Source organism: Cetorhinus maximus, chromosome 10, assembly GCF_964194155.1.
Source record: "Cetorhinus maximus chromosome 10, sCetMax3.hap1.1, whole genome shotgun sequence".
In the NCBI taxonomy this organism is placed as follows: Eukaryota; Metazoa; Chordata; class Chondrichthyes; order Lamniformes; family Cetorhinidae; genus Cetorhinus; species Cetorhinus maximus.
Window position 1 is genome coordinate 10,411,862 of NC_135888.1, and position 21,005 is coordinate 10,432,866.

Genomic DNA, 21,005 nt, shown 5'->3' on the forward strand with positions numbered 1-21,005 from the left:
AGATCAACAGTACAATATTTCCCATAAACCTTTTCCAGCTGATCTGGGTCAGAGGTAGAGGTTCCTCAGCCCTGTCACAGGGAATTTCGTGTTGTAGCCACACTTGTTTTTCATACTGTTATTTTGCTGGTTCCTTTGGCAAACTAGCTCTGTTGATTGCTAACATGTTTTCCAGTAACAGACTAAAGATGAGATTGCCAACGTGAGGAATGTTAGCACATTAATGTGTGAAGGAAATGTATCGAGCTTATGCTCCATTTTGTGAGCACATCGTTTGATATTGTCCAATATTGTGTGGAAAGGTGCTGCAGCCATTTAGTTCTGTTCAGCCCCTGTACGGGCTTGACCACGGCGTTTGGGAAATGGCTCCAGCTCAGATTATCTTAGTACTCAGAAATAAAAACACAAAATGCTGGAAATGTCTGGCAGCATCTGTAGAGAGAGAGAGAGAGAGAAACTGAGTTAACGTTTCAGGTCCGTGACCTTTCATCAGAACTGGGAAGAGTTAGAGATGTAATAGGTTTTTTGAACAAGGGGTGAGCTAAGGGCAAAAGGGAAGGTCTGTGATAGGGTGGAAGACATGAGAGATTGAATGACAGAACAGTTAGCCTTCCAGGGCCAAAGGGAGTGGCGATGGGGGCAAGAAAAGAAACAACAGATGTGCCCAGGGCAGCTTTGCTGCTAAATGCAAACAAAAAATAAAGAGATAACCAAAACATGCAACTTAATAGTCAGGTTGGCCACTGGTGCATCATTGTCTGATTGGAAAACACCAACCTTTTATGGTGATATTTAGCTATACTGATGCCTGAATCAGACTGGTGAACACCATATCTGTTATTTGAATGCCTCCTGGACCATGGAGTTGTATGGTCAATGGCTGGAAGGTTTCTTGCTTTAGCTACTGAAAGAACTGAAACTCCTGGTCCAGAGTCTAATTTGAAGTTTGTTTTATGTCTGTTGACCATAATATCTGTGCTCCAATAGTTCCCTAATGGTCCTGGAATTTCTCCCAAGAATGGCACTTCATTGCCTTTCTCGTCTTCAATTTCTTGAATGCTACATGTTTTAATTGGTTTCTCCTTGACTTTCTGTATAGGGGCATTTTCCTGTGGCTTACAGGTTTAAAATGCCCCCTCCTCTTACAGGAGTGGCACTCCGCATTTTTGGCGGGGCACTCTTCACACCAGTGCAACCTTTTCCTGACAAGCGAGAACACTGAGTAATGGCGGCTACTGTGCCCTCTTCACCTTTTCCCCGTTTCTGAGTCGCTGCACTGCTACTCCTCTATCCTACAAAGTGCACTGCATCAGTTGTTTTTCTCCACAAAGACTCCTTGCCAACTCAAATAAATGTACGATTTTGCTCCCCCACTTCTGCCTGCCATGTCAACTGCATAGCCTTCGATTGCGTTAAATCTTTCCTCAACTGCAGAAAACCTGATAAAGTTTCCTCTAATAATGCGATCCTGAATTAATCCATCTTTCAGGGCCCCATATACACAATTCTCAGCTAGCCGATATAAATCGTTAATGAAGGAATCTAAAACCTCCCCTGGTCTTTGAGTATGCCTATTGAACTTCACCCTTTCAACGATGGTGTAAGGCTGAAATATGTATCAAAGGCTTTTATAACCTCTTTGTATGTTGCCGTCTCTTCGTTTATGTCCTGTCTGACTATTACGTTGTTTGCACTACCGCCTATGGTGTTGAGAAGGGTACTGACCTATCCCTTGCTAGTCTTCTCTGCTAGTCCCGTAATGGTTCTGTATCTGGTAAACCTACAACGCCAGTTCTGCCAGTTCTCAGCTTGATCCAAGCCTTCCACATGGCCGAAGCTCTCTGGTAAAGGTAAGGTTTTCTCTCTGGCTTTTCTTCACTCTAGCCGTTCTTTGAGTTTTGATGGTTCTTTTCCCATGCTGCCTTTGACCCACAGTTTCTTTTGCTGCTTTTTCCAGTCACTGGGTTCTTTACTTGGTGCTTTTTCTGTCGCCTTTACCACTGTCGCCATCTGTTATCATCGTTTTGGATCTTAGATGAGGTTGACCTTGGTCAGGATTGATAGAGACTGCTGGAGGCAAGGCTGTTGGTAAACTTTACCTTTTATTGAACATTCTATTAGCTATGTACAGTACAAGGTTTAGCACAAGGCTTCATATAGAACTACCTCTCAGCATAATCCGTTGTCATGTGATCTTACATCACTGATGATGTACACTGTCTATATACATTTTTTTTATTCATTCAGGGGACGTGGGCTTAACATTTATTGCCCTTGAGAAGGTGGTGGTGAGCTGCCTTCTTGAACCGCTGCAGTCCATGTGTTGTAGGTACACCCACAGTGCTGTTAGGGAGGGACTTCCAGGATTTTGACCCAGTGACAGTGAAGGAACAGCGATGTATTTCCAAGTAAGGGTGGTGAGTGACTTGGAGGGGAACTTCCAAGTTGTGGGGTTCCCATGTGTCTACTACCCTTATCCTTCTAGATGGTAGTGGTTATGGGTTTGGAAGGTGCTGCCTAAGGAGGCTTGGTGAATTCCTGCAGTGCATCTTGTAGATGGTGCACAATGTGTTTTGGTGATGGAGGGAGTGAATATTTGTGGAATGGGTGTCAATCAAGTCAGCTGCTTTGTCCTGGATGATGTTGAGCTTCTTGAGTGTTGTTGGAGCCGCACTCATCCAGGCAAGTGGGGAGTATTCCATCACACTCCTGACTTGTGCCTTGTAGATGGTGAGCAGGCTTTGGGGAGTCAGGAGGTGAGTTACTCACTGCAGAATTCCCAGCCTCTGACCTGCTCTTGTAGCCACAGTATTTATATGTTAGTCCAGGTCAGTTTCTGCATTAACCCTTTTTTAATATGAACCCTTTACACTACAACCAGTGTGCCAGTGGGTTAGTGGAAATGTTCAGACAGCAGTGAAATGCAGGCTGGATGAAATAATGTAACTTTCCAAAATACACAGCCAATTAATGAGTTGCGGAAAATCTGGCAGTTGAATCTGTTTTTTACCCTTGTTTGGATATTCTGGTATGTCAAAACTCAATAGAATAAATATTGTTGGGTGACAATTGGTTATAATATCAACCCATCTTGTTGAAAGGGCAATACTTTTGGCACTCAGAATGGAACCAATGATTTCCAAACATAAAGAAGCAGTTCAGTAAATCTCCAATTATGTTGACCATCAAACATGTGAAAACAAAAGAAAACTTCACGCTTCCAATTGAGGAACAGCCATTAGGAAACTTAAACCTACTACAATGTCCCTCACTGTAATGCAGTATGAAATATCAGGCCGTAACTTTTAACTAAAACTTTAAAAGCACATTTTGGATATGTGGCACTTTGGTTATGTAGCTTTAATCGTATGAAACAGAACCTTCAGTGTTTCATTCATTGTGCATCATCAGCATCCTGCAGAGTCTTTTATAACCCCACCGAAATCATCTCCTCTTTCATTACTCAGTCGGCAACACTATCTCCTCATAGTACACATTATGTTGAACCTCTCGATGAGCTTAGAGAATAGGATTACATAGGATCTTCCCAACGACAGGCCCCTGCTCATTTTTCCACGTCTCGTGGTCCAGCACTTTGCTCTTCCGTTGTTCATAAGAGCCTTCCATTTTCAACTTTGATGAGTTATGAGCGATATGACTAGAGAAAAGAATACGTGAGCTGCTTTCCCTTTGCCTTCCTCATGTATGCTTAAAAGAAAGATGAGTCCTCGTCCAAAGAGTCCTTCACCTGTAAGCAGCCATTGTCCCTCAAGGCTCGAGTTCTTCTGCCATTGCTACTGAAAACTCACTGGTTCCACTGTTTGCCATGACTCATAACCCTGAGCCTGGGACCACTCACAAAAAGGCAGAGAGATCACCCCCTGAGGTCTCAAATGACCCTACTCTGCTCACGTAGGATATACAGCACAGAAACAGACCATTCAACCCAACCAGTCCATGCCAGTATTTATGTTCCACTCAAGTCTCCACCCATCTTTCCTCATCTTAATCTATCATCATTACTCTCTATTCCTCTCTTCCTCATATACTTGTCCAGCCTCCCAGCAAATGTATCTATGCTTCAACCACTCCCTGTGGTAGTGAGTTCCACATTCTCACCACCCTCTGGACAGAGAAGTTTCTTCTGAATTCCCTGTTGGATCTCTTGGTGACTACCTTGTATTGATGCCCTCTAGTTAGGCTCCTCCCCACAAGTGGAAACTGTAAACTGCAGTTTACTGGTTGAGTTGTGCTGGAGTTGAGTTATCAACACAATATACAGATGCACAGGACAGCCTCATGCTTAGCCCTTGGTTCAGTCACTGTGCTAGAATGTGCAGCACCTATTTTTGTTTTTTTGAAAAAGCACACTTGACTACAGGCCAGTTGTGATCCTGTTCAACAGCAGGCAGTTCCTAAAATCAAAAAAACGGCAACAGATTTATTTTTTACTTAAATGTCTTTGAAGTTTTTGCTGGCACATGTTAAGTTCTATATTGTATTTTAACATTTAATACACTTAAAAAGTTAGCTTATGTTGTAATATGCCTTTAAGGGATAGCAGCATACCATCACTAGAAGGGAAGTGTGCCATGTGATCCCGTCTCAGTTTCACTGTGAGCAGATCCCAGCGCACACAGCTCTGCTGCTGATGTCTCCAAGCTTTCTGCCTTTGTATAAATGTTCTCAGTGCCTGGTCTCAATAAATGAACCTGTTTACCTAACCCCTTAGGAGTAATTGCTGCCTATGTCATTATAAAAATATGACAACTTACGCTTAAAATCTTTAAGATAGTGCTGATGACTACCTACAAACAGTAGTTTTCGATAGAAATCTACAGAATAAAGTGCTGATTTTCGAGAGATTGTCGGCCTGACTTATTTCCTTTCCTTATCAGCCCAACTGACGCATGCAGTTGCCCCTTAAGTGGTACGGCCGGAGCCATCACCATAGAAGGACCATTGAAACGGAAAACTTTACTGAAGGAAGGCAAGAAGCCAGCAGTAAGTGGAACTTATATCAACAGGGTTTTTTTTCTTCAGGTCATCCAAATGTTCAGCTGTTTGAATTGGCAGTGATTTGTGGCCAATCATCCTGAGGCTGTGTATCAAGTCTTTGAACCAAATGAGCACCAAGGCTGGAATTCCCATCAGTCTCGCATTCACAGGATTTTCCTCCTGCGTTTAAATTCTAGGAATAAAAAAATGAAAACAATTTTTTTAAAAACACCACAGTGAAACAAAAGGCCTACGTTAGCAATGGATACAACAAACCGTGCCTTAAAAGGAGTCAGATGTGGTTGGTTTTTTTTCTAACGATTTGCATTCAGTTGCCCCTCGTCTTTCTGTAGCCTGTCGCCAGCCCATTATTCAGTTGTTGCAGAAGGGAACAGGTGGATCGACCAAGAATCCTTCTGCTTTGAACGTTAATGGGTTTGTGAGGGGGCCAGGAGGACCACAGCAGAACCATTCAGTTTTATCAAACATGGGACATTCCGGGGTAAGAAATGTTGGCCTGGAAAGCGACATCCATGCCAAGAGTTTTAATTCTTTAAAAATGTAGGGTTGCAGGGAGTTTCAGAGATAAAGCGTGGAGAGGCTGTAGAGGGATTTTGAATTCATTGTATTGGGGCCTGTGGAGCCAATGGCCGGTTGGCCAGGATACACCTAGTTATGACAAAAGCACTGCATAAAATGGATGTTTTTACATTTGATTTGTTTAGTATTCACAACCTATCAAATTACTTCTCTTTTCATCTCAGATTTGCAGTCAATCCCCCGTCTTTGATGACACTGTGCCTTTATCCAAGAGTTTTCCATAAATAGGCATCACAATATTGTTTGACTAATGCTGTGCAGCCTGAATCGCTGTGGGTATTTAGAGGAGCCCTGCTGTTGTACCATACGCTCTTGCCCATAGGAGATAAGTAGATCAACCCAGATGGTAAAATTGTAACCAGTCCAAAGTGGGCTGATTTAGAGTAATCCAGACGAGCTAATAAAAAGTCTGCTTATTTGCCCTAAAAGAAACACATCCATTCACAGGTAGAAAACTAGTAAACGCACAATATTTCCTCACGGCTTGATCACAAGTATTGAAAGCCGCTGTTTCAGATATAGTGTCGTGCTTTTTTGCTAAATGAACATGATACCAGGAGCTGCAGAGTACACCTTTCTCCCCTTTGGCAAATTCTTAACACAACAGCTGCACATCATCATGTATTTTAATACAAGGATACTTGAATTCATTTCACCTTGGCAAATTTATCACTTTGTTTTATGAGACCAGCAGCTTGATTAAAAAGCACTGCAAGTATGAAGAAATGGGTTCATTCAGGACGTTCAAGGGCAATAAACGTTGTCCTGGACAATGGCATCCTTGTCCTGAGATTGAATTCTTTAAAATGTAGGTTTGCAGGAAGTTTCAGAGGTAAAACGTGGAGAGGCTGTAGAGGGATTTTGAATTCATTGTATCAGGGCCTGTGGAGCCAATGGCCAGTTGGCCAGGATACACCTAGTTATGATAAAAGAAATGGATTATGAAGTGATGCCATTGACTGAATGACTGTTACATTAACCTTCGGATGATTAACTGCCCTCGCAACGTGCCATCTGTTCAGTTGAGGTGCAGGGAGAGTGCGGGAGAGCCTAGTAACAGACATGGAGGCCCAATCGATCTTAACAACATGGTGTCATTTGAATAATTTTGGCAGACTTCCCCACCACCCCCCATCCCCCCACCTCTAAATCACCTTCCCCCTTGCCTCCCACAGCCAGCCAGGTACACTGCGTACAGACCCACCAATGCTTCGCTTCCTGGACCCCATTGGAGGCCTCAGTCCCTAGAGCCCACCAATTCCTCAGCCCCAGGCCCAGGCCAGAGGCTCCGTGACCAGACCTCATCCGCCTATAGGTCCCCACCCATAGAAGCTGCACCCACATGACCTGCCTCTCCCTATGTTGGGGCTTTGACCCCAAGCACGTTTTGGAGAGCCTGCCTCACAGGTTTCAACACTTAAAGGTTAACATCTCTGCATATCACCAGTGCAGAATGGCAACAACCTAGAGCTCATTGTTTGCATTGATTTTTAACTCATTATAACCAATAAACTGCCCAGGAATTATACGCACGCTACAATACCAAGCGCTCCAGAAACCACACGGGAAGAAAACATCAGGTGCAGGGCTTTGCCAAAATGTGTGAAATACTATAAGGCTGAATACGCCAAGAAAGAGAAAGGCATTCTTTGCCTGCAGCATAGCTTCAAAAAGGATGTGCATTCTGCAGAACATTCCGGGTGTAAAATGGGGAAATCCGTGACTTACAGCCTGAATAGCCGGGCACTCAGAGGCCGTGGTGACTGTTCGTTTAGGAATGCGGCTTAGTTTGGTTTTAATGTTGAAAAGTTACTTGACCTTCTGCTTCCCTTCAGATGTCATCCTGGACTCGCTACTGGCTCATACTTTCTGGATCCCTTCTGCTGTATTACTCTGCAAAGTCACTCAGAGCTTCTGAGAGGAAGCATGTAAGTAATTGCCACCAACAAGTTCATGAGAGTATTAGAAACCCTCTATTTTGAGAATGTGAAATGGATTTCCTTAGATATCGATTATGGATTTTAAAAAATCTCCTAAAAGCACCCGGATACTTCTTATTGTACTGCTTTATATATATTTTTTTTTATTTATTCATGGGATGTGGGCTTCGCTGGCTGGGCCGGCATTTATTGCTCATCCCTAGTAGACCTTGGGAAGGTGGTGGTGGTGAGCTGCCTTCTTCAACCGCTGCAGTCCATGTGCTTTAGGTGCACCCACAGTGCTGTCAGGGAGGGAGTTCCAGGATTTTGACCCAATGACAGTGAAGGAACGGCGATATATTTCCAAGTCAGGATGGTGAGTGGCTTGGAGGGGAGCTTCCAGGTGGTGGTGTTCCCATCTATCTGCTGTCCTTGTCCTTCTAGCTGGTAGTGGTCGTGGGTTTGGAAGGTGCTGTCTAAGGAGCCTTGGTGAGTTTCTGCAGTGCATCCATTGTATATTCTCTTCCATCACCAATGAGTTTTGCTTTGAAGTTCCGAATCCCTTTGACTGTTTTCATTTTATCTGAAAAATGCTGTTTAAAATACCCTTTACAGCACTTGAAAGTAAATACGTATTTGGAACATACAAATCTATTCAATAATCAGTCATTTGATTTCTCGATTATAATTCATCGCTGACTGATGGAATAAAATCTCCTCTCTCTCTCTCCCTCTCTTTCTGTCGGCCAGCTGTAAACATTCTAAGGGGACTAAGTTTGGGCAGCCTCAACCCTGCTGTAGAAATCCACACTGTATAAAGCTGATGTTCCTTGGGACTAAATTGGCAACAACACTTAGCCCAGAGGAAAGATCATAAGGTGAATCCTCCCGACAGCCGACTTCTCTGTCGGACTACAAGACATCTTTCAGGTCGCAGGTGCCCTGGATGAATTGGGGCATTTTGGGTTAGAGTTTAGGCACCTTCTTTGCAGTTAAAGTGGAAACAGAAAATGCTGGAAATCCATTTTGGTGAAAGGTCCACACTTATAAAGTTAACCTGTCTGTAAAATTAACTTGGTTCCTCTCCTGCTGCCTGACCTGCTGAGCTTCCAGCTTTTTGTTCCCCTCGTTGAGGGGAGCACAGATTGGTCAGATTTTCCCATCATGGGGGCGCTTGGTTGAGCGCTGTTCATGCAGTAACAAAGGGAGAAGAGAGCCATCTCCTGGTTCTCCATATACTGTGTGAAAGCAGCCAGAGTAAAGACTTTTCTCAAGGTGTTGTAAGATGCATTTAAAAAGAGTGGAGCTGCTGCCCCACAACTCTGAGCTAGTCTATACATCCCTCTCCCTCTGAGCTAGTCTATACATCCCTCTCCCTCTGAGCTAGTCTATACATCCCTCTCCCTCTGAGCTAGTCTATACGTCACTCTCCCTCTGAGCTAGTCTATACATCCCTCTCCCTCTGAGCTAGTCTATACATCCCTCTCCCTCTGAGCTAGTCTATACATCCCTCTCCCTCTGAGCTAGTCTATACATCCCTCTCCCCCTGAGCTAGTCTATACGTCCCTCTCCCTCTGAGCTAGTCTATATATCCCTCTCCCTCTGAGCTAGTCTATACATCCCTCTCCCTCTGAGCTAGTCTATACGTCCCTCTCTCTCTGAGCTAGTCTATACATCCCTCTCCCTCTGAGCTAGTCTATACATCCCTCTCCCTCTGAGCTGGTCTATATGTCTCTCTCTCTCTCAGCTAGTCTATATGTCTCTCTCCCTCTGAGCTAGTCTATACGTCTCTCTCCCTCTGAGCTAGTCTATATGTCTCTCTCTCTCTCAGCTAGTCTATACATCCCTCTCCCTCTGAGCTGGTCTATATGTCTCTCTCTCTCTCAGCTAGTCTATATGTCTCTCTCCCTCTGAGCTAGTCTATACGCCTCACTCCCTCTGAGCTAGTCTATACGTCTCTCTCCCTCTGAGCTAGTCTATACGTCTCTCTCTCTCTGAGCTAGTCTATACGTCTCTCTCCCTTTGAGCTAGTCTATATGTCTCTCTCTCTTTGAGCTAGTCTATACGTCTCTCTCCCTTTGAGCTAGTCTATATGTCTCTCTCCCTCTGAGCTAGTCTATACGTCTCTCAGCCTTTGAGCTAGTCTATACGTCTCTCTCTCACTCTGAGCTAGTCTATACGTCTCTCTGAGCTAGTCTATATGTCCCTCTCCCTCTGAGCTAGTCTATATGTCCCTCTCCCTCTGAGCTAGTCTATATGCCTCTCTCCCTTTAAGCTAGTGTATACGTCTCTCCCTTTGAGCTAGTCTATACGTCCCTCTCCCTCTGAGCTAGTCTATACGTCCCTCTCCCTTTGAGCTAGTCTATATGTCTCTCTCCCTTTGAGCTAGTCTATACATCCCTCTCCCTCTGAGCTAGTCTATATGTCTCTCTCCCTCTGAGCTGGTCTATATGTTTCTCTCACTCTGAGCTAGTCTATACATCCCTCTCCCTCTGAGCTAGTCTATATGTTTCTCTCACTCTGAGCTGGTCTATATGTTTCTCTCCCTCTGAGCTGGTCTATACGTTTCTCTCACTGTGAGCTAGTCTATACATCTCTCTCCCTCTGAGCTAGTCTATACGTCCCTCTCCCTCTGAGCTAGTCTATACATCCCTCTCCCTTTGAGCTAGTCTATACATCCCTCTCCCTCTGAGCTAGTCTATACATCTCACTCCCTCTGAGCTAGTCTATATGTCTCTCTCCCTCTGAGCTAGTCTATACGTCTCTCAGCCTTTGAGCTAGTCTATACGTCTCTCTCTCACTCTGAGCTAGTCTATACGTCTCTCTGAGCTAGTCTATATGTCCCTCTCCCTCTGAGCTAGTCTATATGTCCCTCTCCCTCTGAGCTAGTCTATATGCCTCTCTCCCTTTAAGCTAGTGTATACGTCTCTCCCTTTGAGCTAGTCTATACGTCCCTCTCCCTCTGAGCTAGTCTATACGTCCCTCTCCCTTTGAGCTAGTCTATATGTCTCTCTCCCTTTGAGCTAGTCTATACATCCCTCTCCCTCTGAGCTAGTCTATATGTCTCTCTCCCTCTGAGCTGGTCTATATGTTTCTCTCACTCTGAGCTAGTCTATACATCCCTCTCCCTCTGAGCTAGTCTATATGTTTCTCTCACTCTGAGCTGGTCTATATGTTTCTCTCCCTCTGAGCTGGTCTATACGTTTCTCTCACTGTGAGCTAGTCTATACATCTCTCTCCCTCTGAGCTAGTCTATACGTCCCTCTCCCTCTGAGCTAGTCTATACATCCCTCTCCCTTTGAGCTAGTCTATACATCCCTCTCCCTCTGAGCTAGTCTATACATCTCACTCCCTCTGAGCTAGTCTATACGTCTCTCTCCCTCTGAGCTAGTCTATACGTCTCTCTCCCTCTGAGCTAGTCTATATGTCTCTGTCTCTCTAAGCTAGTCTATACATCCCTCTCCCTCTGAGCTGGTCTATACGTCTCTCTCCCTCTGAGCTAGTCTATATGTTTCTCTCACTCTGAGCTGGTCTATATGTTTCTCTCACTCTGAGCTAGTCTATACGTCTCTCTCCCTCTGAGCTAGTCTATATGTCTCTCTCCCTCTGAGCTGGTCTATATGTCTCTCTCTCCCTCAGCTAGTCTATATGTCTCTCTCCCTTTCAGCTAGTCTATACATCCCTCTCGCTCTGAGCTGGTCTACATGTTTCTCTCACTCTGAGCTAGTCTATACATCCCTCTCCCTCTGAGCTGGTCTATATGTTTCTCTCACTCTGAGCTAGTCTATACATCCCTCTCCCTCTGAGCTGGTCTATATGTTTCTCTCACTCTGAGCTAGTCTATACATCCCTCTCCCTCTGAGCTAGTCTATACGTCCCTCTCCCTTTGAGCTAGTCTATGTGTCTCTCTCCCTTTGAGCTAGTCTATACGTGTCTCTCTCCCTCTGAGCTACTCTATACGTCTCTCTCCCTTTGCGCTAGTCTATACGTGTCTCTCTCTCTCTGAGCTAGTCTATACGCCTCTCTCCCTCTGAGCTAGTCTATACGTCTCTCTCCCTCTGAGCTAGTCTATACGTCTCACTCCCTCTGAGCTAGTATGTACGTCTCTCTCTGAGCTACTCTATACGTCGCTCTCTCTGAGTTGGTCTATACGTCTCTCTCCCTCTGAGCTAGTCTATACGTCTCTCTCCCTTTGAGCTAGTCTATACGCCTCACTCCCTCTGAGCTAGTCTATACGTCTCTCTCCCTCTGAGCTAGTCTATACGTCTCTCTCTCTCTGAGCTAGTCTATACGTCTCTCTCCCTTTGAGCTAGTCTATTCGTCTCTCTCTCTTTGAGCTAGTCTATACGTCTCTCTCCCTTTGAGCTTGTCTATATGTCTCTCTCCCTCTGAGCTAGTCTATACGTCTCTCAGCCTTTGAGCTAGTCTATACGTCTCCCTCTCACTCTGAGCTAGTCTATACGTCTCTCTGAGCTAGTCTATATGTCCCTCTCCCTCTGAGCTAGTCTATATGTCCCTCTCCCTCTGAGCTAGTCTATATGCCTCTCTCCCTTTAAGCTAGTGTATACGTCTCTCCCTTTGAGCTAGTCTATACGTCCCTCTCCCTCTGAGCTAGTCTATACGTCCCTCTCCCTCTGAACTAGTCAATACGTCCCTCTCCCTCACAGCTAGTCTATACGTCTCTCACTCCCTCTCTGAGCTAGTCTATACGTCTCTCTCTGAGCTAGTCTATACGTCTCTCTCTGAGCTAGTCTATACGTCTCTCTCTGAGCTAGTCTATACGCCTCTCTCCCTCTGAGCTAGTATGTACGTCTCTCTCTGAGCTACTCTATACGTCGCTCTCTCTGAGTTGGTCTATACGTCTCTCTCCCTCTGAGCTAATCTATACGTCTCCCTCTCCCCCTGAGCTAGTCTATACATCTCTCTCTCAGCTAGTCTATACGTCTCTCTCTGAGCTAGTCTATACGTCTCTCTCTGAGCTAGTCTATATGTCTCCCTCTCTGAGCTGGTCTATACGTCTCTCTCCCTCTGGGCTAGTCTATATGTTTCTCTCACTCTGAGCTAGTCTATATGTTTCTCTCACTCTGAGCAGGTCTATATGTTTCTCTCACTCTGAGCTAGTCTATACATCCCTCTCCCTCTGAGCTAGTCTATATGTCTCTCTCCCTTTGAGCTAGTCTATACGTCCCTCTCCCTTTGAGATAGTCTATACGTCCCTCTCCCTTTGAGCTAGTCTATACATCTCTCTCCCTCTGAGCTAGTCTATATGTCTCTCTCCCTCTGAGCTGGTCTATATGTTTCTCTCACTCTGAGCTAGTCTATACATCCCTCTCCCTCTGAGCTGGTCTATATGTTTCTCTCACTCTGAGCTAGTCTATACATCCCTCTCCCTCTGAGCTGGTCTATACGTTTCTCTCACTGTGTGCTAGTCTATACATCTCTCTCCCTCTGAGCTAGTCTATACGTCTCTCTCCCTCTGAACTAGTCTATACATCCCTCTCCCTTTGAGCTAGTCTATACATCCCTCTCCCTCTGAGCTAGTCTATACGTCTCACTCCCTCTGAGCTAGTCTATACGTCTCTCTCTCTCTGAGCTAGTCTATACGTCTCTCTCTGAGCTAGTCTATATGTCCCTCTCCCTCTGAGCTAGTCTATATGTCCCTCTCCCTCTGAGCTAGTCTATATGCCTCTCTCCCTTTAAGCTAGTCTATACGTCTCTCCCTTTGAGCTAGTCTATACGTCCCTCTCCCTCTGAGCTAGTCTATACGTCCCTTTCCCTCTGAGCTAGTCTATACGTCCCTCTCCCTCTCAGCTAGTCTATACGTCTCTCACTCTCTCTTTAAGATAGTCTATACGTCTCTCTCTGAGCTAGTCTATACGTCTCTCTCTGAGCTAGTCTATACGCCTCTCTCCCTCTGAGCTAGTATGTACGTCTCTCTCTGAGCTACTCTATACGTCGCTCTCTCTGAGTTGGTCTATACGTCTCTCTCCCTCTGAGCTAATCTATACGTCTCCCTCTCCCCCTGAGCTAGTCTATACATCTCTCTCTCAGCTAGTCTATACGTCTCTCTCTGAGCTAGTCTATACGTCTCTCTCTGAGCTTGTCTATACGTCTCTCTCCCTCTGAGCTAGTCTATATGTTTCTCTCCCTCTGAGCTAGTCTATATGTTTCTCTCACTCTGGGCAGGTCTATATGTTTCTCTCACTCTGAGCTAGTCTATACATCCCTCTCCCTCTGAGCTAGTCTATATGTCTCTCTCCCTTTGAGCTAGTCTATACGTCCCTCTCCCTTTGAGCTAGTCTATACGTCCCTCTCCCTTTGAGCTAGTCTATATGTCTCTCTCCCTTTCAGCTAGTCTATACATCCCTCTCCCTCTGAGCTAGTCTATATGTCTCTCTCCCTCTGAGCTGGTCTATATGTTTCTCTCACTCTGAGCTAGTCTATACATCCCTCTCCCTCTGAGCTGGTCTATATGTTTCTCTCACTCTGAGCTAGTCTATACATCCCTCTCCCTCTGAGCTGGTCTATACGTTTCTCTCACTGTGAGCTAGTCTATACATCTCTCTCCCTCTGAGCTAGTCTATACGTCCCTCTCCCTCTGAGCTAGTCTATACATCCCTCTCCCTTTGAGCTAGTCTATACGTCTCTCTCCCTCTGAGCTAGTCTATACGTCTCTCTCTCTGAGCTAGTCTATACGTCTCTCTCCCTTTGAGCTAGTCTATACGTCTCTCTCCCTTTGAGCTAGTCTATACGTCTCTCTCCCTCTGAGCTAGTCTATACGCCTCCCTCCCTTTGAGCTAGTCTATACGTCTCTCTCTCTCTGAGCTAGTCTATACGTCTCTCTCTCAGCTAGTCTATATGTCCCTCTCCCTCTGAGCTAGTCTATATGTCCCTCTCCCTCTGAGCTAGTCTATATGCCTCTCTCCCTTTAAGCTAGTCTATACGTCCCTTTCCCTCTGAGCTAGTCTATACGTCCCTCTCCCTCTCAGCTAGTCTATACGTCTCTCACTCTCTCTCTAAGATAGTCTATACGTCTCTCTCTGAGCTAGTCTATACGTCTCTCTCTGAGCTAGTCTATACGCCTCTCTCCCTCTGAGCTAGTATGTACGTCTCTCTCTGAGCTACTCTATACGTCGCTCTCTCTGAGTTGGTATATACGTCTCTCTCCCTCTGAGCTAATCTATACGTCTCCCTCTCCCCCTGAGCTAGTCTATACTTCTCTCTCTCAGCTAGTCTATACGTCTCTCTCTGAGCTAGTCTATATGTCTCCCTCTCTGAGCTGGTCTATATGTCTCTCTCCATCTGAGCTAGTCTATATGTTTCTCTCACTCTGAGCAGGTCTATATGTTTCTCTCACTCTGAGCTAGTCTATACATCCCTCTCCCTCTGAGCTAGTCTATATGTCTCTCCCCCTTTGAGCTAGTCTATACGTCCCTCTCCCTTTGAGCTAGTCTATATGTCTCTCTCCATTTGAGCTAGTGTATACATCCCTCTCCCTCTGAGCTAGTCTATACGTCTCTCTCCCTCTGAGCTGGTCTATATGTTTCTCTCACTCTGAGCTAGTCTATACATCCCTCTCCCTCTGAGCTGGTCTATATGTTTCTCTCACTCTGAGCTAGTCTATACGTCTCTCTCCCTCTGAGCTGGTCTATATGTCTCTCTCCCTCTGAGCTAGTCTATACGTCTCTCTCCCTTTGAGCTAGTCTATACATCTCTCTCCCTCTGAGCTAGTCTATACATCTCTCTCCCTTTGAGCTAGTCTATACGTCTCTCTCCCTTTGAGCTTGTCTATACGTCCCTCTCCCTCTGAGCTAGTCTATATGTCTCTCCCTTTGAGCTAGTCTATACGTCTCTCACTCTCTCTCTCTGAGCTAATCTATACGTCTCTCTCTGAGCTAGTCTATTTGCCTCTCTCTCTCTGAGCTAGTATGTACGTCTCTCTCTGAGCTACTCTATACGTCGCTCTCTCTGAGTTGGTCTATACGTCTCTCTCCCTCTGAGCTAATCTATACGTCTCCCTCTCCCCCTGAGCTAGTCTATATATCTCTCTCTCAGCTAGTCTATACGTCCCTCTCTGAGCTAGTCTATACGTCTCTCTCCCTCTGAGCTAGTCTATATGTTTCTCTCACTCTGAGCTGGTCTATATGTTTCTCTCACTCTGAGCTAGTCTATACATCCCTCTCCCTCTGTGCTAGTCTATATGCCTCTCACCCTTTAAGCTAGCCTATACGTCTCTCTCCCTTTGAGCTAGTCTATACGTCTCACTCCCTCTGAGCTAGTCTATACGTCCCTCTCCCTCTGAGCTAGTCTATATGCCTCTCTCTCTCTGTGCTAGTCTATACGCCTCTCTCTCTGAGGTAGTCTATATACCTCTCTCTCTCTGAGCTAGTCTATACGTCTCTCTCTGAGCTAGTCTATACGTGTCTCTCTCTCTGAGCTAGTCTATATGCCTCTCTCCCTCTGAGCTAGTCTATACGCCTCTCTCTCTCTGAGCTAGTCTATACGCCTCTCTCTCTGAGCTAGTCTATACGCCTCTCTCTCTCTGAGCTAGTCTATATGCCTCACTCCCTGAGCTAGTCTATACGCCTCTCTCTCTCTGAGCTAGTCTATATGCCTCTCTCTCTCTGAACTAGTCTATACGCATCTCTCTCTCTGAGCTAGTCTATATGCCTCTCTCTCTCTGAACTAGTCTATACGTCTCTCTCTCTGAGCTAGTCTATATGCCTCTCTCTCTCTGAGCTAGTCTATACGCCTCTCTCTCTGAGCTAGTCTATACGCCTCTCTCTCTGAGCTAGTCTATATGCCTCTCTCTCTCTGAAATAGTCTATACGCCTCTCTCTCTGAGCTAGTCTATACGCCTCTCTCTCTCTGAGCTAGTCTATATGCCTCTCTCTCTGAGCTAGTCTATATGCTTCTCTCTCTTTGAGCTAGTCTATATGTGTCTCTCTCTGAGCTAGTCTATACGCCTCTCTCTCTGAGCTAGTCTATACGCCTCTCTCTCTCTGAGCTAGTCTATATGCCTCTCTCTCTCTCTGAGCTAGTCTATACGCCTCTCTCTGAGCTAGTCTATACGACTCTCTCTCTCTCTCAGCTAGTCTATACGCCTCTCTCTCTCTGAGCTAGTCTATACGCCTCTCTCTCTCTCTGAGCTGGTCTACATGCCTCTCTCTCTGAGCTAGTCTATACGCCTCTCTCTCTCTGAGCTAGTCTATATGCCTCTCTCTCTCTCTGAGCTAGTCTATACGCCTCTCTCTCTCTGAGCTAGTCTATACGCCTCTCTATCTCTCTGAGCTGCTCTATACACCTCTCTCTGAGCTAGTCTATACGCCTCTCTCTCTCTCTGAGCTGGTCTATATGCCTCTCTCTCTCTGAGCTAGTCTATACGCCTCTCTCTCTGAGCTAGTCTATACATCTCTCTCTCTCTGAGCTAGTCTATATGTCTCTCTCCCTCTGAGCTTGTCTATACGTCTCTCTCCCTCTGAGCTAGTCTATATGTCTCTGTCCCTCTGAGCTAGTCTATACGTCTCTGTCCCTCTGAGCTAGTCTATATGTCTCTCACCCTCTGAGCTAGTCTATACATGTCTCTCCCTCTGAGCTAGTCTATACGCCTCTCTCCCTCTGAGCTAGTCTATACGTCTCTGTCCCTCTGAGCTAGTCTATACGTGTCTCTCCCTCTGATCTAGTCTATACGCCTCTCTCTGAGCTAGTCTATACGCCTCTCTCTCTCTCTCTCTCTGAGCAAGTCTATACGCCTCTCTCTGAGCTAGTCTATATGTCTCTCTCCCTCTGAGCTTGTCTATACGTCTCTCTCTCTCTGAGCTAGTCTATATGCCTCTCTCTCTGAGCTAGTCTATACGCCTCTCTCTCTCTCTCTCAGCTGGTCTATATGCCTCTCTCTCTCTGAGCTAGTCTATACGCCTCTCTCTCTCTCTGAGCTGGTCTAGACACCTCTCTCACTGAGCTAGTCTATACGCCTCTCTCTCTCTGAGCTGGTCTATACGCCTCTCTCTCTCTCTGAGCTAGTCTATACGCCTCTCTCTTTCTCTGAGCTAGTCTATGTGTCTCTCTCCCTCTGAGCTTGTCTATATGTCTCTCTCCCTCTGAGCTAGTCTATACGCCTCTCAATCTCTCTGAGCTGGTCTATATGCCTCTCTCTCTCTGAGCTAGTCTATACGCCTTTCTCTCTGAGCTAGTCTATACGCCTCTCTCTCTCTGAGCTGGTCTATACGCCTCTCTCTCTCTCTCTGAGCTAGTCTATACGCCTCTCTCTCTCTCTCTGAGCTAGTCTATATGTCTCTCTCCCTCTGAGCTTGTCTATACGTCTCTCTCCCTCTGAGCTAGTCTATACGCCTCTCTCCCTCTGAGCTAGTCTATACGTCTCTCTCTCTGAGCTAGTCTATATGTCACTGTCCCTCTGAGCTAGTCTATATGTCTCTCTCCCTCTGAGCTAGTCTATATGTCTCTCTCCTGCTGAGCTAGTCTATATGCCTCTCTCCCTCTGAGCTAGTCTATACGTCTCTCTCTCTCTCTGAGCTAGTCTATACGTCTCTGTCCCTCTGAGCTAGTCTATACATGTCTCTCCCTCTGAGCTAGTCTATACGCCTCTCTCCCTCTGAGCTAGTCTATACGTCTCTGTCCCTCTGAGCTAGTCTATACGTGTCTCTCCCTCTGAGCTAGTCTATACGCCTCTCTCTGAGCTAGTCTATACGCCTCTCTCTCTCTCTGAGCAAGTCTATACGCCTCTCTCTGAGCTAGTCTATATGTCTCTCTCCCTCTGAGCTTGTCTATACGTCTCTCTATCTCTGAGCTAGTCTATATGTCTCTCTCTCTGAGCTAGTCTATATGTCTCTCTCTGAGCTAGTCTATATGTTTCTCTCCCTCTGAGCTAGTCTATATGTCTCTCTCTCAGCTAGTCTATATGCCTCTCTCCCTCTGCTAGTCTATACGTCTCTCTCTGAGTTAGTCTATATGTCTCTCTCCCTCTGAGCTAATCTATACGTCTCTCTCTGAGCTAGTCTATCTGTCTCTCCCTCTGAGCTAGTCTATACGTCTCTATCCCTTTGAGCTAGTCTATACGTCTCTCTCCCCCTGAGCTAGTCTATACGTCTCTCTCCCTCTGAGCTAGTCTATACGTCTCTATCCCTTTGAGCTAGTCTATACATCTCTCTCCTCTGAGCTAGTCTATACGTCTCTCTCCCTCTGAGCTAGTCTATACGTCTTTCTCCATCTGACCTCATCTATACGTCCCTCTCCCTTTGAGCTAGTCTATACATCTCTCTCCCTCTGAGCTAGTCTATATGTCCCTCTCCCTCTCAGCTAGTCTATACGTCCCTCTTGCTCTGAGCTAGTCTATACATCTCTTCCCCCCTGAGTCTATCCATCTCCCTCCTAATAAACTCAGGAATCACGCCCCCCCCCCACCCCACCACCCACCCACCCCAACCCCACCACCTCCCACCTCCCCAGCTTTGAGCCAGTCTTTCTATCCTGGCCCCAATAAAATCGGAAGATACAAAGTTCCAAAAGTGATCCTCTTCCTTCCTTGGAGCTTTGTTTATTTTGGGTAAGGCCATTTAGAATCGAGTTTGGTTGCCCAGTGCTGGAACCTCCCTCACTTGCAGACTTCAGATGCTTTGCTGCACAGAAGAAACACTCAACCTTGATGTGCGTTTCCCTTCGAGGAAGGTTTGTGCTCCTTCTGCAGAGTTTGATATCGAAGAACAGCCACAAAAACTCACAGAAACATGGTTCTGAACTTGTTTTATACTCTTTAGGTTGTGCGTTAATAAAACAAAGAATGTGAAATAATTGAGCAATGTTTCACAAACATGACAGGCCAAGTTGAATACATCATTTCTTGCTGGTTTTAGTGTATTATTATTGATACTGATAGGAGGAGAGAAAAAATAACAATCAGCATGGTTATAGTCTCTAAAGGAACCCTTTAAGGCCCTCTTGTATGATCTGAATGATAATTCTTGGAAAATGATTGATATCTCTTGGGTGCATATACCTTACCCTGTCTTACCCACTGTTATCAAGGGTGTGTGGAGTATGGAGAGTTACACACTGGTCTTTTACTTCATGAGTAAGTGTTCAGCCAAGGCTACTGGGATGAGAATCTATTCTGCTGGTTGACACGTTGGCTGGGACTCTCTGTGCCCGCCAGCGTTGGGTGTGATCGGTGGCGTGAGCGGGCAGTATGGCGCAATTTGTGATCGTCCGCTCAGCCCACTGACAGTGGCCGCGTTTCCCGCCATTGAACATCGAGAACCTCATTGTAATACATCAGCATATACTTATTAGGCCAGCCCGCCGGATTCATCATTCCCCCACCCCCACCACTGGATCGTCTATGTCAACAGGAGAACATGTCAACATGTTTCACTGCAGCACATCAGCAACGTGCACCTGGCGGGCTGCACTTCACTCGGGACTTCAAGGTTTGTTTGCCTACCTTGCTTCAGTCAGCACTCGCAGTCATCAGCGCCAGGCTTCACAGGCAGCGCCACATCACTTTTAGGGGGGCTCACGGCAGGTCTCCATCTACCAGATCAGCCACATGTGGGAGGCTTTTCAATGGCTGCAGGGCTAGGGCTTGCTTGGCAAAGGGGGAGAAGTTTGACCTCAGGCAAGGGAAGAGGCTGCAGGGCGAGGGCTGTACTGGGGAAGGAGGGTAACCCAGGCTGTGTGTGGGGGCACAAGCTGACCTGTGCAAGTGTCCTCAAGATGGTGAGGGCTGAGGAGGTAGTCTCCAGAGGAGATGAGGCCAGACGGACATGTGAGAGAATGGGTGGTGTCCCTTGAGCTGGCAGTGAGTGAGATGCCAGTGAATGTGTGATGGGCTTGAGTGCATGAGTTTAGAGTGATGAGATGGTTGCCTTACCCTGGCTGCACAGGTGAGATCATTCGTCCTCTATCTGCATTGAATGGCCAACCTCCTCTGTGCAGCATTGGCACTGATCACCACTGCCACCGCCTGCCCGGCTGGATTGGTGATGCCACTGCCCGTCCTGTGGCCAGAGCAGGGGTAGAGAACATCACGGCAGCCTCCACGGCATCCAAATAGCATTCCAGTGACGCGTCATTAAACCTGGGGGGCTGCAGTCTTTTTGCCTTTCATGGACATCTTCCCTGCAGTAGTCTTGGGCTGGGAGCACTGAGATGTGTGTGCGCCTGTCTGAACTTTAAACATGGCACGCAGCGTGATGAGGCAGTGAGGTGATGGCGTGACGGGCGAATGAGAGCCCGCTCGCCATGGAAACAGCGTGTTTCCCGGGAATGCATATGAAAACCTGTCATCGTGGCTGGCGGGTAATGCATAGTTTTACCCTCCCGCTACCGCACTAAGTGCAAATCTGGGACGATTCCGCCCAATGAGTTTGAGCAGTCTCATACCGGTTCCTTGTGGGCCCGGACCCACCGCACAAAATTTACCTGGCAGATTGACACGATAGATGACGTGGGAGAACTGGGCCAGTGAAGAAG

General features: G+C 46.3%; 1 protein-coding gene across 4 annotated transcripts in view; it reads left to right on the top strand.

The window, feature by feature from the left end:
* Positions 1 to 21,005, top strand: part of LOC144685438 (ras-specific guanine nucleotide-releasing factor RalGPS1-like) — a 911,907-nt gene that overhangs the window by 874,103 nt on the left and 16,799 nt on the right. For all 4 annotated transcript variants that reach the window (XM_078549928.1, XM_078549931.1, XM_078549929.1 and 1 more), the window contains 2 exons: positions 4,899 to 5,004; positions 7,434 to 7,526. In XM_078549928.1, coding sequence (XP_078406054.1) covers positions 4,899 to 5,004; positions 7,434 to 7,526 — 199 coding nt within the window. The remainder of the gene's footprint in view (positions 1 to 4,898; positions 5,005 to 7,433; positions 7,527 to 21,005) is intronic.